This window comes from Eucyclogobius newberryi, unplaced genomic scaffold, assembly GCF_026437365.1.
Source record: "Eucyclogobius newberryi isolate DKJ021-1_F unplaced genomic scaffold, fEucNew1.0.hap1 SCAF_11, whole genome shotgun sequence".
Lineage (NCBI taxonomy): Eukaryota > Metazoa > Chordata > Actinopteri > Gobiiformes > Gobiidae > Eucyclogobius > Eucyclogobius newberryi.
In genome coordinates, this window is record NW_027315735.1 from 19,269,091 (window position 1) to 19,283,440 (window position 14,350).

Sequence of the window (14,350 nt, forward strand, 5' to 3'; positions counted from 1 at the left end):
GTTGGACTCAGATCTCATAAGCATGATACTCATTAGCAAAGGGACTAAAAAGAAAGCAACTTGTATCATGCAGGCCTAATTAAGTGGTTTATTCCTTTGCTTCATTTTGGATCGTTTCAAATGTTGTATTTTTGGTATAAATCTGTTTATATTACAACGTGGAACATTGTTTAAACTGTTTTTCACTGTCACCCTTCGAGGCAACTGCTGGTGGGATTTGGGGTGTTACAAAAATGTATTGAATTGAAAATTGGGATTCAAAAGCTGGCAAAGCCCTTGCCAGTAGATATGGGAGATAGTCTCCTGATAACGGTATCCAGACAATATATATCTCACAGATGTGTGTTTAAAAATGTCTTACAGTGTTTTTTTTTGTTTTTTTTTATCTGCTCCTTTTTATCATGAATGTATAATCAATTTGCAGCATTTTGAACATAGATTTTATCTTCAAAACAACATTCACAATAGTCTGTGTGATCCCTCATTCGTCAAGTGTAATCTCCTGGACTGATTTTGATTTTCTAAACCGTGTCCTTTTCTACGGTGAACATTTACAATGTTTTTGGATTTTTGCAAAACTGCCCACCTCTACAAACCAGTTAAAGCCAGATATTTCTTATTCTATGTGTAATTTATTGCCTATAATTGCCTATAGACAACACATCTCATGTAGCCAGCTAAGGATGACTCTTATTTACTCAGAAACCAAAATTAAGAGTCACAAAATGTCCAGCCTGGTCTTCATACAGAGACCAGGATATTTGTGTTGATACCTTTCCAAAAGCTGTCAGCATGGATACAGTCAGCAGCATCCTGTAATCTACGTTTTGGCCCATAGATGGCGCCACAACTCTGATAATAATTAGGAGCACACACCCGGAAAGTCTCGGAGCCAATCACCGCAGGCACGAGCCACTTTGATGAAGTTTCTTGACCCTTTTTCCGTCTTTATCTAAATTTATTTCGCGCACCGAGGAAACTGACCAGATTTTCGGTTTAAGATGAGGCTAAACTATGGTTGCATTTTGGCATGTGACACGGGCTCAGCGTAAGTCTCCCGCAAACCAAGGCGCCCGCAGGAAACGAACATGTATCTATGGCGCCTCTCCATCGCCATAACACTCGGCTCAGTTTGGTATTTTTCAGACTACGGTCGCACTGTTGCGCAATACTTTTTATGCTTCCTCTTCTGTTTTACCACCCCTCTGTTGTGGGGTAACAAAGGACAAGAGAGCAGCACTCAGACCGACGAGGAGACCCAGCAGAAAGGTCTCCTGGTAATGATTACCTTTGTTGTTCTTTTCTGATGGTTCCACTGTTATCACTGAACTGGTCATGTGCTCGCAGCTTCTGCTTTCTAGCCTATAAACCTATGTCACACTGCAATTGTTGTCTGTGGAGATTCAGGCAATGGTATGTTTCCACACCACCAGGGTTTAATTCTACATGCACAACCCAGGGCTGTCTAAACTTCACACATGTTTAGATTAAGTTGTGTCAGTATGAATAGCCTTAGGTTGTAACTCATTCCAGTGCAGGTGACGGGGAGTTCAGCAATGGCTTGTTTTGTCACGTCTGTCCTAATATATTCTGTTGTGTTATCATTCCAGGAAACTATTGGGGAGCAGCTCTTTGGGGACTTGACCGATGGAGCCAGTGGCAGTAAACCAGAGACACTGGAGTCTCAGTATCCACAAGTCAAAGTCTCTCTGCAGCAAGGTGAGGCATGTTTTGAAAAAGAGAAAAATGACTGTAAATGTGTTTCTTGTATTGTGTAAGTCTTGACCTTATTTTGTTGTGAATGTGCATCTTCAGCGAAAAACTACTTAGTTGTTTTTACTTGACACAAAGAAGGGTTTTGCATGGACACAGCTGTGGCCAGGGCTCATATTACATGGTGCTATAGGAGGGACTTTTGGAAGAAGAAACTCATCCTATTGGTGGCTTGTGTTTTGAGATATCATATGTGACCGCTTTCTTTTTACCATTGGAAGTCGTGTGTGTACTTCTAATGTGTAAGAACAGTCCTGTATTTGTTAACTTCACATACTTTTAAGCTCTAAAGATATTGTACAGTCACAGGAATATACAAACATGTGCCTACAGATTGTTACATTCATGTACTTTTTCCTAATTGATTTGCATTCAAAATATTGAGTGTCTAAATCATGCCCAAAATGAATTTCAATGATAGAGTTGCACATGAACAAAGAAATGGCAGGGTTGGGGCAAGATCTCGCGAGATAAGATTGTCTCAAGATTGAGCAAACATGAGAATGAGGGAGATTTGTGAGATTTTCCTCCATGTGTTTGCATCTAGCCCAGAAAAAAACAAAACATTAAGCACTGATGATTTACCTCTTTTTGAGAAACTAAATAATTAAAAAAAAAAAAAACTGTTCAATAATAACATCATATATAATTTAATACAATTACAATAAATTAATAAATGCAAAATTAAGCTAATTAGGCTAGTTGTCAACTGAACTGTCCCATTTATGTATTATAAATTTAGGTAAAAATGTTGTCTCGTCTCGTTTAAACGTCAACAGTATAAACTAGCAGAATATTTATTTAAACCTCTTCCATTCACTGAGTGATTGTTGTAGAGGTAATGAATAAAGTATGCTACAGAGTCCATACTTTGCATACCATGAGCCATAAAAGACCATTTCTTTTAGTCTTTTAATGTGTGATGAAAGCTGATGGAAGTCTTATTCACACCTTTCTTTGTTACAAAACTGTTTTAAAGGCATCAATTCTTCTTTGGTTGATTTTCTCTCTGTAATTGTGTTGAACAGCTGATTGATGACTAACTTTGGCTGCTTTTTCAGCGTTTGAATGTGCCTACGCTCAGCTTGTTCTGCCCTGGTACATTGTCCCGGAGCAGTGTGAAGACCAACCCCTGCACCAGGTGCTTAGCAGAGAGTTTGAGTTTGTAATTGATCGCGTCATTGATCAAGCCAAAGACTTTGATTTATGCCAGGCTGTGGTCGGCTCAGTCCGCATTTTGACCCAGCACTTGCACAACGCCAAGCAGAGTGACAGGTGAGGCTTTCTTCTTATTCGACCTGTTGGCCTTTGCTCTCAATAATGTTACTGCAATAAGTCACCATTACTTTATAGACTTTCACCTTTAGTGACCTGCTGTTAATGGCTTTATGGAAATCCCTTGCATAATAAACAATAAATGCAATGTGTTGACATATTTGAAAATAAATACTAAATAATACTTGTTCTATTTCATTCAAGGGAACTCTTGTTCAGCTCCAGAGCTGAGGAGGTTGCAGTCCTACGTGAAGTTTCTGATGCACTCGTTCGTAACCTTTTTCCCAAGACCCTCTGGGACCAAGAAGTCAGCCATTGTGCCTTAAATGAGATTGTTGCTCTAAAGGGTAAGAAGCCATTACATTTCCCCTTCTGCTGCAACACCGACGCTTACACAAAGGCTAAGACTCTGTGACAACTTTTACTTCATAATCCCCTGTTGTCAATGCCATTACACAGCTTAGGTCAGGATTGTGTGCTACTATCACTTTGAAATTCACCTAAAAAAGACATATCTCAATGATAGATGCAACAATCTATTATTAAAAATGTCCAAAGTGTTTTATCTACTTCAATCTTTCCATTTGTCTTTGTTTGGAAATGTAATGTTCTGTAAATGTCCCTTTGATAGATGGCATCAGAAAGGCACTCATTCTTTTCTTTGTTTTAGTATCCTCTCACTACAGCTTTTGGCAGATCTCCAGCCCCCAATGATTTGAATAATGCATCTAGCTTGGGTCAAAAGTGTATGAACCGTACGTTTTCAGTGCAAACCAGAAGCCAGAGAAAAATCAAGGGCAGCTTTCAAATGCGTGCTGAACTGTGTGATCACTGGCTATTGCAAACCGTAGGGAATTCTTATGAAAACATCTTATTTCTTATCTGTTTTATATTATCGTGCTTTTCACTTCCCTTTGTATGCAAATATTTAAGAGGCAACTGAATTCTAGTAGACTAATGTATTTAGTTTTCAAGGATTTATATGGGACAACCACTTAAAAGGGAAGACATGGAGTGGGATTTGGGTGACTTTAATCCGCCATTTTACATATAAATACTTATAAATACTATTTCCTTGTACTTTTCTATATAATTAGTTCTTTGTCATGAACCGTGATGCCGGTGTATTCATGTGAGTGCACTTTGGGTCAGAATAGCTGCATGGAGAGACTTACTATTTTGCCCCTTTTCAGTCAGCTAATTGATCCGCAGCCCTACAAATGTCATTGGGATGCACCTAGTTTTAACAGTTAAGGATTTAGATAGAGGGCACTTCATGAATCAAACATTTGTTTTCCTCAGGGCTGGGTCTGCTGGTGACATGGCTGTCTGACCCAGACAACCTAAACTATCTGGTGGTTAGTCAGTTGGATAGTGCCTCCTCCAAAGGCTCAGTGGATGAGCCGCGTGGATTCGACCCTGAGCAAACCTCTCAGACATCTCTGGACTACGATGTGGAGCACGAGGGAGAAGGCAGTGAAGTGTGAGTGGCTGTCAGCTTCTGCATCCCACTGATTTGACTCCCTCAAAGCATCCACTGTAACAGCCTGCTTCTGGGTTTGAAATTGGAACTGACTGGTATTGTGTGGCGCATGCTTTTGGGTTTTCTAGGGGCCTGGAAGGAGCAGGACTTGAGTTCAGCAACGGCAATAAAGGCAAAAAGAGAGGTTTGTCTGCATAACATTTTTAATCTGGTGTTTAAGATATTTGTTATTTCACCTTTTGTTTACAGCTTCCAAATAACTGTTTTCTTTGTTGTGCATATATGCATGCATAAATGTATGTATATTTTGTTGAAATTGGACTAATGCGCTCATTAAGTGCTTGTTCTTATTATTAAGAGGTTATCATGCTAATGATCAACATTCTTACTTTATACCTCTTCATACTTGCCCTTTGACAAAACCTTTTTAATTTGAAACATTTTCAAAGAAAAACTGCTGACTCTGACCACTGTTACGGCATTGATAATATAACACATTTAATTCTGTCTATCTGTTGAACATATACAAACATAGCTTTGTAAAACATTATTTGTCGTAATTCGTGTGATGTCCTGTTTAGACAAGTTAAAAAAAGGATGGAACAGATTTGTGGACAAGATGAAGTTAAAAAAAGACAAGAAGAAGCAGATGAAGCAAATGGAGCAGGCACTGGTGAGGAGGCTCATGGCGATTCAGGGTGACGTGTCCAATGAGGAGGAGGTCAGCAGCCGTGAGGGCTCGGTTCACAGCCAGCAGGACTCTGACAAGGTGAGGCACACACTTGTACATCCAGCAGATGTAAGATGACAATTTGTGAGATGAGACGGATTCAATGTCAGATGTGACCAAACACGTTTAGGAGGACAGTGATCTGGAAAACTACTTGTCAAGTGTCCAAGAAGATATGATGGAATTCAAACTGTCGTATGAGATGTGGCGTGTTGGCCAGTGGGCTGTCAGCATCCCTCAGGTGAGTTCTGCAGATCAGTGCCAGAGTACTCTCTCCAGGAGGCTTGTCTTATGCCTCCTGCTGTCCTTATATTTGGTTGATGCTGAAGTTTGTGTATTATAGGCTGACGTTGAGAATGAAGAGCTCTTCTTCACAGTTCATTTAGAGGAAAAAGGCAGCCCGGAGAACCTGCAATGGGACCTCCGGAAGTCTTACCTTGACATCATACACTTCCACAACAGATGGCAGGTAAGTAGTCTGGTTATGATGTATTTCAATGTGAGCCTATCTGTTCCAACCTAAAACAGGTGCAGGTGATGCAGAGATAGTTGCAGTTATCTTGAATTTCAGGGGAAACTCCTCCCTGAGGGGAATGCTAAGTTGGCCCCGAGCAGTATAAAGTCTAGCTTCTCAGACCAGCTCCTTAGTTTGAAATTGACTTTCGGAGGGAATAATTTCATCTTTACAAAAAAAAATGGTGCCCATTATAAAGAACTCCATTAAGCACAGACTACCTAAATAGCTGAATGTTTTACTTTACTAGTGGCTGTTTAATAGCACCAGTCTGGCCACAGTCGAGACCTTTTCCTTGTGTAAAATGTCTTCATTAAACCTTCTGTGTAAATGGGAAATGGAATGAGGGTCCCTGAGAGCCTCCTGCCATTGGTGATGGAAGTACAGTGGCAGGCAGCTGATTAAAACTTTTATCTGTCTCCCTGGATGTGATCGGGCAGCTGTCAGTTGTCTGCAAACTGCAGCTAGAGCGAGCTGAACATGGGCCGATAACACCATCTGGGTCTAGAATGTTCTTTAGTTCATTGTTTCAAGGGATTTCTGGTAACATTTATCATATAAAATGAAAATGTTTTAGTCTGCTTCAATTGACAGAACTACAACTGAAATGGTGGACTTTTACATTTTGTTTAATTTACATAATTAATTTATTTATTCATTAATGTTTTTACAACATGCTGGCAGAAAAATGAAATATTGTAGCGTCGATAAGGACCTGCGCGGATGGAGGAAAAAGATTATATCTGGGGGAAAGAGCTGGCATTCACCATAAGACTAAATGGGAGGCAAGACGGATTTCTTATTGAGCTTTTGCCAGAGGCTTAGAAATCAGAGTTAGTCCATATGTTCTCCACCCTTGTGCTGTTGCTATATCAAGTGTAAGCAATAATTGGAAAAATGCTTACAGCTTTTTTTCATTTTAAAGAGCTCGCTCACATTTCCCCTGCGTATCATGAGGCAAAAGCATCTACAGTTTTCATTTAACAAATGAGAGAATTAAGAGTCCTTTTCTTGTCCAAACGCTTTTCCTTTCTCTGTTTTCCATTTAAAAAAAAAAAAAAAAAGAATTTAATTAATTTCTTTTATGAGCAGCTCTAAAATTATAATCCCTAAGGAGCCAGTGTATAAGAATGTAAGAACACTGATGTAATTGAAAATGTAATACACGTGAATGCATTTTTTTTCTTTTCAGTTTAAAATTTATGTAAATAATTGCTTGCTTATATATTTTCAGGACTCAAACAGTCTACCAACCATCTTAATTCTAGAGGAAAACCAAGAAATGGATGAAGTTAAAGAAGAAACTCGACTATCTGCAGAGAACTTTCTGCAGGTGAATACAGCTTTTATACTGTTAAATAATACACCTTTTCACCCTATACTATCTTTGTTTTGTAGGAGGTCGTTTCTGATGAAATAATTGGCCGCTCTCAACCCGTGTTCCAGTTTCTGTGTCCACTTGATAAATTGCTTAATGAGGAGGTCCAATATGGAGGAGTGTGGGGTCTTCTCAGTGGCTTGGCATACTTCCTTACACCTGGGCAAGAAGAAGATGAGGTAAAATCACACTAAAAGTGTTTATCAAATCTCTCCCTGCACTTTAGTGATGTGTGAGTACTACAAACCAGTGCCATCCTTTTTAATCAAAAGGCCCATTTTGCCTAATAGAAGATTTTACCCTAGAGAAGAACCACTGAAATCTTTGATTGCACTGCACTTCACTTCACTTGCCAGGTGGAGATGAGCCTGGGGAGAACATTGGATATGACATTTGGAACGTGACTTGATCAACGAGAAATCAAGTCAAGTCAACGTAACGTTAGATCTGAGAAATCCCAGACCATTTCTTTTATAACATCACAGATGCATTACCCAATTTTTCACCCACTGAAAGATAAAGTAGGTATTCAATCTATTCACATACAGGATTATTTTTATTTTTTAATAGCTTTAGAACTGCTTTTTCAGACAGTAAATTGATGCACTGGAAACGCACTGTCAATCCACACTCAAAATTTGCTCTGCTGGTTTTCTCATCAATAAAATACACAATAATGATTTTGACACAAAGTCGGGCGGAAAAATAAATGTACTTTAGCAGCATTCAGAGCACGCCAACTAAATGAATATACAATTCAAGACTGTAAAACTTTTTTGTACTTCTTTTCACTCTTGATTTGACGACTTAATCTTGTGAAATGATAATAACAGATTTGGGGGTATTTCTGTCCTTTTATACAAGTGAATTGTACAATATTGTATAATTTCTCCTTTTGAGCTGCGTTTTCTTTTCTTCACAGACGGGTAGCCCTCAAAATGAATTCCCCAAAGAGGTCACAATGCCGCTTAAGTGTCCTGCAGACAGACCAAGCATTTCATCTGAAAGCGATATTTCTTGCCCTTCCGTGCCTACTTTTGTCATCTCCTCTTGTGACACTCCTGAAGAGCAACAAAAAGGGAATGAAGCAGAAAATGAGCCCCTGTCTACTCCCACCTCTGGTCCAGAGAGAACTGAGGACTCTGATAATCCTATTACCTCTCACTTTAAAATGCTGTTCAAAGGATTGAGCCTCTCCAGATCACAGGAGTCGCTATCCCAAACAAAAAGCACAGATGACGGGGAGCAGGGGAAATTGGACGGCATAATTCAGTGCAGTCAAAACGGAGAGCTAGAGGCTGCAGAGGCTTCAACTCAGTATTCCATCTTTGCATGGTCAAATAAAAAGGAAAAAAATAATTTCAAAGTGTCTAATGGATTGACCAAGGCTAAAGGAAAGGATCAAGGCACTTTACCGAGAGGAGAGGAGTCCTCCTGTCTTAAAGGTCAAGCAAACTGGGAACAGGAGACCACCAAAGTCATATTTGATCTGCTCAAAGAAATATCGGGTTAGTGACTATTTTCATCTAAATTCTGTATAATTTGTTTGCAGAGTTGCAGAGGTGCAGACTTGGAGGCATTTGTTGACACATTACTATTCTTCACTCTCACATTCTAGAGGCCAGTTCGGTGTATTATATTTTGCATTATAATATACTGGATTTTTTTATTTAAGTTTTTATTTTTTTAACTCTTTCTTTGTTTTTACTAACACTAACAGATCAAATTGTTCTCTGTGAATGCTCATTTTTATTTAATGCTCCATTGTTGAAGGTAGAAAAAGCTTCAGTTGTAGTCATCTGGACTCAGTTTGAAAAAATAGATGTTTCGACTCTCATCCAAGAGTCATTGTCAATAAAAGAATTTAGATCGAGAACTCCGATATTAATACTGTTCTGTGGTAAGACCCGCCCATTGGGAGGAGCCTTCCTGAAGTAGAAAGAGTTGTTTGTTTCAACAGAAACTCCCCCCTTGTATCTACCGAGCTAGCCTATTCAGAATTTTAATGGGCTATTAGAATCCTCTTTGTCTTTGTGAGACCCTGGCTCAACCACCCTGAGTACCTGATTAGCATCTAAATGTCCTGGTCCTGGTCCTCTACCTTTCCAGGGGTTCAGTATTCCATTATAGATACCAGGAAGATTGAATCTGAGCCCTCCATTTCTGTTTAAAGAAGGTCTTTCTTTTTTAACAAAAATAGCTTCCTTGACTCCTCTTTCAAACCATCTTTTCTCCCTGCTTAAAACCTTCACCTCACCGTCTTCAAACGAGTGATTAGAGGCTTCAAGATGGAGATGCACGGCACTCTGTGGTCCTGAACTTGTATTTCTTCTGTGCTGATAAAGCCTCTTGTGTAGAGGCTGTTTCGTCTCACCTATGTAACGTTCTTTACAGCTTTCTTCACTGCATTGGATCGAATAAACTACATTGCTCTGTTTTTGAGTCGGCAACTTGTCCTTAGGGTGAACCAGTTTTTGTCTTAAAGTGTTTCCTGGTTTAAAATAAACAGGGACTTCGTGTTGTCTAAAAATTCTCTGCAGTTTTTCCGACAGGCCAGACACATAAGGGATAGAAACACCCTTCCTTCTCTGTTCAGTTTCCCTTTTGTCCTGCTTCTTGGTTCTCTTCACTCTGTTGAGAGCCCAAGCGGGGTAACCACAGGCTGAGAGGGCATTTCGGACATGTTTTTCCTCTTTCTTCTTGCCCTCTGAGCTGGTGGGCACACCTTGAGCTCTGTGTTGTAAGGTTCTGATCACATCCAGCTTGTGCTGTAGTGGGTGGTTGGAACCAAAGAGCAGATACTGGTCCGTGTGTGTAGGTTTCCTATATACTTCTATTTGGAGTTTCCCGTCCTCTCCTCTGATCGTGGAACAATCAAGAAAGGCCAAGCGATTCTCCTTTTCTTGATTGTTCCACGATCAGAGGAGAGGACGGGAAACTCCAAATAGAAGTATATAGGAAACCTACACACACGGACCAGTATCTGCTCTTTGGTTCCAACCACCCACTGCAGCACAAGCTGGGTGTGATCAGAACCTTACAACACAGAGCTCAAGGTGTGCCCACCAGCTCAGAGGGCAAGAAGAAAGAGGAAAAACATGTCCGAAATGCCCTCTCAGCCTGTGGTTACCCCGCTTGGGCTCTCAACAGAGTGAAGAGAACCAAGAAGCAGGACAAAAGGGAAACTGAACAGAGAAGGAAGGGTGTTTCTATCCCTTATGTGTCTGGCCTCTCTGCAGAGAATTTTTAGACAACACAAAGTCCCTGTTTATTTTAAACCAGGAAACACTTTAAGACAAAAACTGGTTCACCCTAAGGACAAGTTGCCGACTCAAAAACAGAGCAATGTAGTTTATTCGATCCAATGCAGTGAAGAAAGCTGTAAAGAACGGTACATAGGTGAGACAAAACAGCCTCTACACAAGAGGCTTTATCAGCACAGAAGAAATACAAGTTCAGGACCTCAGAGTGCCGTGCATCTCCATCTTGAAGCCTCTAATCACTCGTTTGAAGACGGTGAGGTGAAGGTTTTAAGCAGGGAGAAAAGATGGTTTGAAAGAGGAGTCAAGGAAGCTATTTTTGTTAAAAAAGAAAGACCTTCTTTAAACAGAAATGGAGGGCTCAGATTCAATCTTCCTGGTATCTATAATGGAATACTGAACCCCTGGAAAGGTAGAGGACCAGGACCAGGACATTTAGATGCTAATCAGGTACTCAGGGTGGTTGAGCCAGGGTCTCACAAAGACAAAGAGGATTCTAATAGCCCATTAAGATTCTGAATAGGCTAGCTCGGTAGATACAAGGGGGGAGTTTCTGTTGAAACAAACAACTCTTTCTACTTCAGGAAGGCTCCGCCCAATGGGTGGGTCTTACCACAGAACAGTATTAATATCGGAGTTCTCGATCTAAATTCTTTTATTGACAATGACTCTTGGATGAGAGTCGAAACGTCTATTTTTTCCAAACTGAGTCCAGATGACTACAACTGAAGCGTTTTCTACTATGGAACACGCCTGGACGAATGAGGGATTACACAGACATATTTCCATTGTTGAAGGTGAAGGTATCCTGGTGAATTCATGTGTTGTTTCAGAACCAGTTTGACACATGAAAGCATCCAAATTTTGGGTTCAGAAAATCAAACTGAAGAACAAACAAATGCCATAAAAGGTTAATTTCAGCGTTGGGGTTGTTGAGGGGTGTGTCATTCGTGAAAGGGATCATTGAAGCCTCTGCCAGCCAAGCTTTTATGTTTACTCTGACATTTGCTCTCATTAATAGCTCTGTGATGGGTAATCTGTTCATTGAGATACACCGGTGCATCACAATATACTTTAGGACCTGCTCACTGCTTCCAGAAATAATGAGACTTTGTTTCAACAGGAAACTCCATTCTATTAAACATATTCGATGCTATCCTGAAACCCGTCATGCCAATTTTGAAAAAGTAAGTATTTTGGTTTTGTATGCCTTTTATTGTGATTAAATGTGGCGGAACGGAAACATTTATCTGTCCTCAAAGCCTTGTTTTGTTTGAGAGAAGCAAACTGAGCAGAATAAAAATTATTGGCTTCCTATGATAACTAGAAACTTGGCTGTTAAGTCTGCTCTCAATAATGAGTATAATGGGGTTGTTTTCAACAGTTGTAGAATATAAACCAGCAACAAAGTCCCATACCGGCACATTCATACAGCTCCAGTTACTGAAGATATTTACTTATGTGATAGGAATAATTAAAAAACAAAATAGTGGCCGTAAAACGGCTGTTTTTCATAAAAATGTGATTGCAAAAAATATTGTGGGGTGATTTAAATGCATGGTGGAGTACATATGTATTTACAATTGTAAATCATTCAGTTCTCTGACTCGATAAATGTGACATGTTTTTGTGTGGATGCGTTTTCCTCATCCACAGAAAACTAAATTCTTTCTTGAACAAAATGAACCCAACCGAAGCACAGATGGCGGCGTATATCGACATCCTCCGTGCCAAGCTGTGGCCATCGAGTCCTGCAGCTCCAAGTGCTCCTCGCACAGAAGAGGAGAAAAATGAGACCCGGGAGCGAGCACACAGCCTCATCAATTCAAAATGTTGGCAGTATCTTCTATACAAATGAATGTTCAAAAATCTATCCTCTGTGAAATGGTAATGTTCTTATTGTTCTTTCAGATTCAAATGTTCTTGTGCTAAAGAAGACTGATATGGAGACCGTTTTTAATATTTTCCAGGATGGTGAAGCCAATAAAACATTGGTGTATGTAAGTTCAGGGCAACAATCCTTTTATAGTAGCTAAATTCAATGTAATAAAACTTCTGTTCTTTATGGCCTGTTGATAGATGCTCCTGTCTTTCCTACTGAAGGAGTTCTTACCGAATGAGCATTCCCTTAATGTGAGCTCAGCTGCCCTCCAAAAAGTGACCAATAACTGACCTGGGGACTACTGATCATGTCATTTAAATTATGTATAATTGTTTATAAATGCCTTTTAAATACTTATGTACCAAAGGAGCTGCAGTTTTTTTTTTTTACCTCAAATGCAACAATTATGCTGTGAAAATCTTTTTACTGTGTGTATTATTATTAAATAAAAATATATTGTCAATGTGAACATCAGTAAAACTAGAATCTGGCTTGCATCATAAAATGCCATCATTTCTAATATCTTAATTAGTTGGTCACTAGTGCACTTTTTTGTTGGTTTATTTTTATTTCTGTTTTAAAAAGTATCAAATTGCACTGATCATGACCTCAGAAAAGGGACACAATCACTGCCAGAAGCCATACAAATATGTTACAATGTGAATTCATACGTTCCAAATAAAGTAAAATATACAGTTGACGGGTGTAAATCATGTATTTTAAGTTATCAGGATTTAAAACTTTTTTTAATTGAAAAATATATACACGTGTGTGTGTATGTATATGTATGTATGTATATATATATATATATATATATATATATATAATTATTTTTTTCAACATTTTCATTTTGCAAGATAAATATTGTGTGTAGCCTATTTTTCATTGATTTCACCATTCCAAGACTTTAGCAGAAAAACATTAAATTCAGTAATTAAAGAATCATTGTTCAGTTGAATATGTATTATTACGTTTTATAACCAGATCGTAGTTCCTCCTCCGCTCCAGCAGGGGGCACCTCAGACCAGTGCCTGGACCAACATGTCTGCGCCCTGTGGGACGACAGCGTGAAGGTTTAAGACGACAAACAGGTAAAATACGTTAATGATTTGGGTTCAGTGCTGCAGTGTTTCTTTTTTCATGAAGTTATTAAATCTGTTGGATTGTCGCTCACTTTAAATGTGCGGAGCTTCTGCGTGCTGCTCATGATAGTGTGTTGAACAACACAGAAACACACAGTACTGTTATTTACTCAAACTCTAAAATGACATAAGATCCCAATATCTTATGATTTTACCAGAAGTTCATTCCATTGTCCTTGTTCCACTCCTGGCGTGTACGAGTCACTTTTATTTTCTTATGCCATAGCCAGGGCTGTGCAGCGGATTTACTCCACAGGGAGGAGACAATAGACAGTGATCGTAGACTGTGACTGTAGACTGTGACCGTAGACTGTAGACCGTAGACTGTAGACCGTAGACTGTGACCGTAGACTGTAGACCGTAGACTGTGACCGTAGACTGTGACCGTAGACTGTAGACCGTAGACTGTAGACCGTAGACTGTAGACCGTAGACTGTGACCGTAGACTGTAGACCGTAGACTGTAGACCGTAGACTGACCGAAGACAGTAGACTTACCGTAGACTGTGACCGTAGACTGTGACCGTAGACTGTGACCGTAGACTGTAGACTGACCGTAGACTGCGACTGTAGACTGACTGTAGACCGTAGACTGTAGACCGTAGACTGTAGACTGTGACCGTAGACTGTGACCGTAGACTGTGACCGTAGACTGTGACCGTAGACTGTAGACTGTAGTAGACTGTAGACTGTAGTAGACTGTAGACTGTAGTAGACTGTAGACCGTAGTAGACTGTAGACCGTAGTAGACTGTAGACCGTAGACTGTGACCGTAGACTGTGACCGTAGACTGTGACCGTAGACTGTGACCGTAGACTGTGACCGTAGACTGCGACTGTAGACTGACCGTAGACTGCGACTGTAGACTGACTGTAGACCGTAGACTGTAGACTGTGACCGTAGACTGTGACCGT

At 39.9% G+C, this 14,350-nt stretch overlaps 2 protein-coding genes across 2 annotated transcripts in view; both read left to right on the forward strand.

Moving 5' to 3' along the window:
* Nucleotides 1–963: 963 nt before the first annotated feature.
* On the forward strand, nt 964–12,633 carry LOC140351500 (uncharacterized). The gene is made up of 16 exons (XM_072437354.1): nt 964–1,277; nt 1,611–1,719; nt 2,835–3,048; nt 3,253–3,395; nt 4,351–4,531; nt 4,660–4,715; nt 5,113–5,300; nt 5,392–5,502; nt 5,605–5,730; nt 7,010–7,108; nt 7,174–7,332; nt 8,076–8,661; nt 11,537–11,600; nt 12,070–12,245; nt 12,325–12,413; nt 12,493–12,633. The coding sequence occupies exons 1-16, from the start codon at nt 1,089–1,091 to the stop codon at nt 12,583–12,585; spliced, it is 2,583 nt and encodes an 860-aa protein (XP_072293455.1). The 5' UTR covers nt 964–1,088; the 3' UTR covers nt 12,586–12,633.
* Nucleotides 12,634–13,292: 659 nt separating this feature from the next.
* mrpl11 (mitochondrial ribosomal protein L11) overlaps nt 13,293–14,350 on the forward strand; it is a 39,042-nt gene continuing 37,984 nt past the window's right edge. Inside the window, exon 1 of the mRNA XM_072437404.1 lies at nt 13,293–13,386. The gene's annotated coding sequence lies outside the window, so the exon portion shown is untranslated. The remainder of the gene's footprint in view (nt 13,387–14,350) is intronic.

What these genes read in the sequence shown, in the direction of transcription:
- LOC140351500 (XM_072437354.1), top strand. Translation starts at nt 1,089, where the DNA reads ATGTATCTATGGCGCCTCTCCATCGCCATAACACTCGGCTCAGTTTGG. An exon ending in ACTTCCACAACAGATGGCAG is followed by an intron (nt 5,731 to 7,009) that starts GTAAGTAGTCTG and finishes ATATATTTTCAG; the next exon opens with GACTCAAACAGTCTACCAAC. An exon ending in CAGCCTCATCAATTCAAAAT is followed by an intron (nt 12,246 to 12,324) that starts GTTGGCAGTATC and finishes TTGTTCTTTCAG; the next exon opens with ATTCAAATGTTCTTGTGCTA.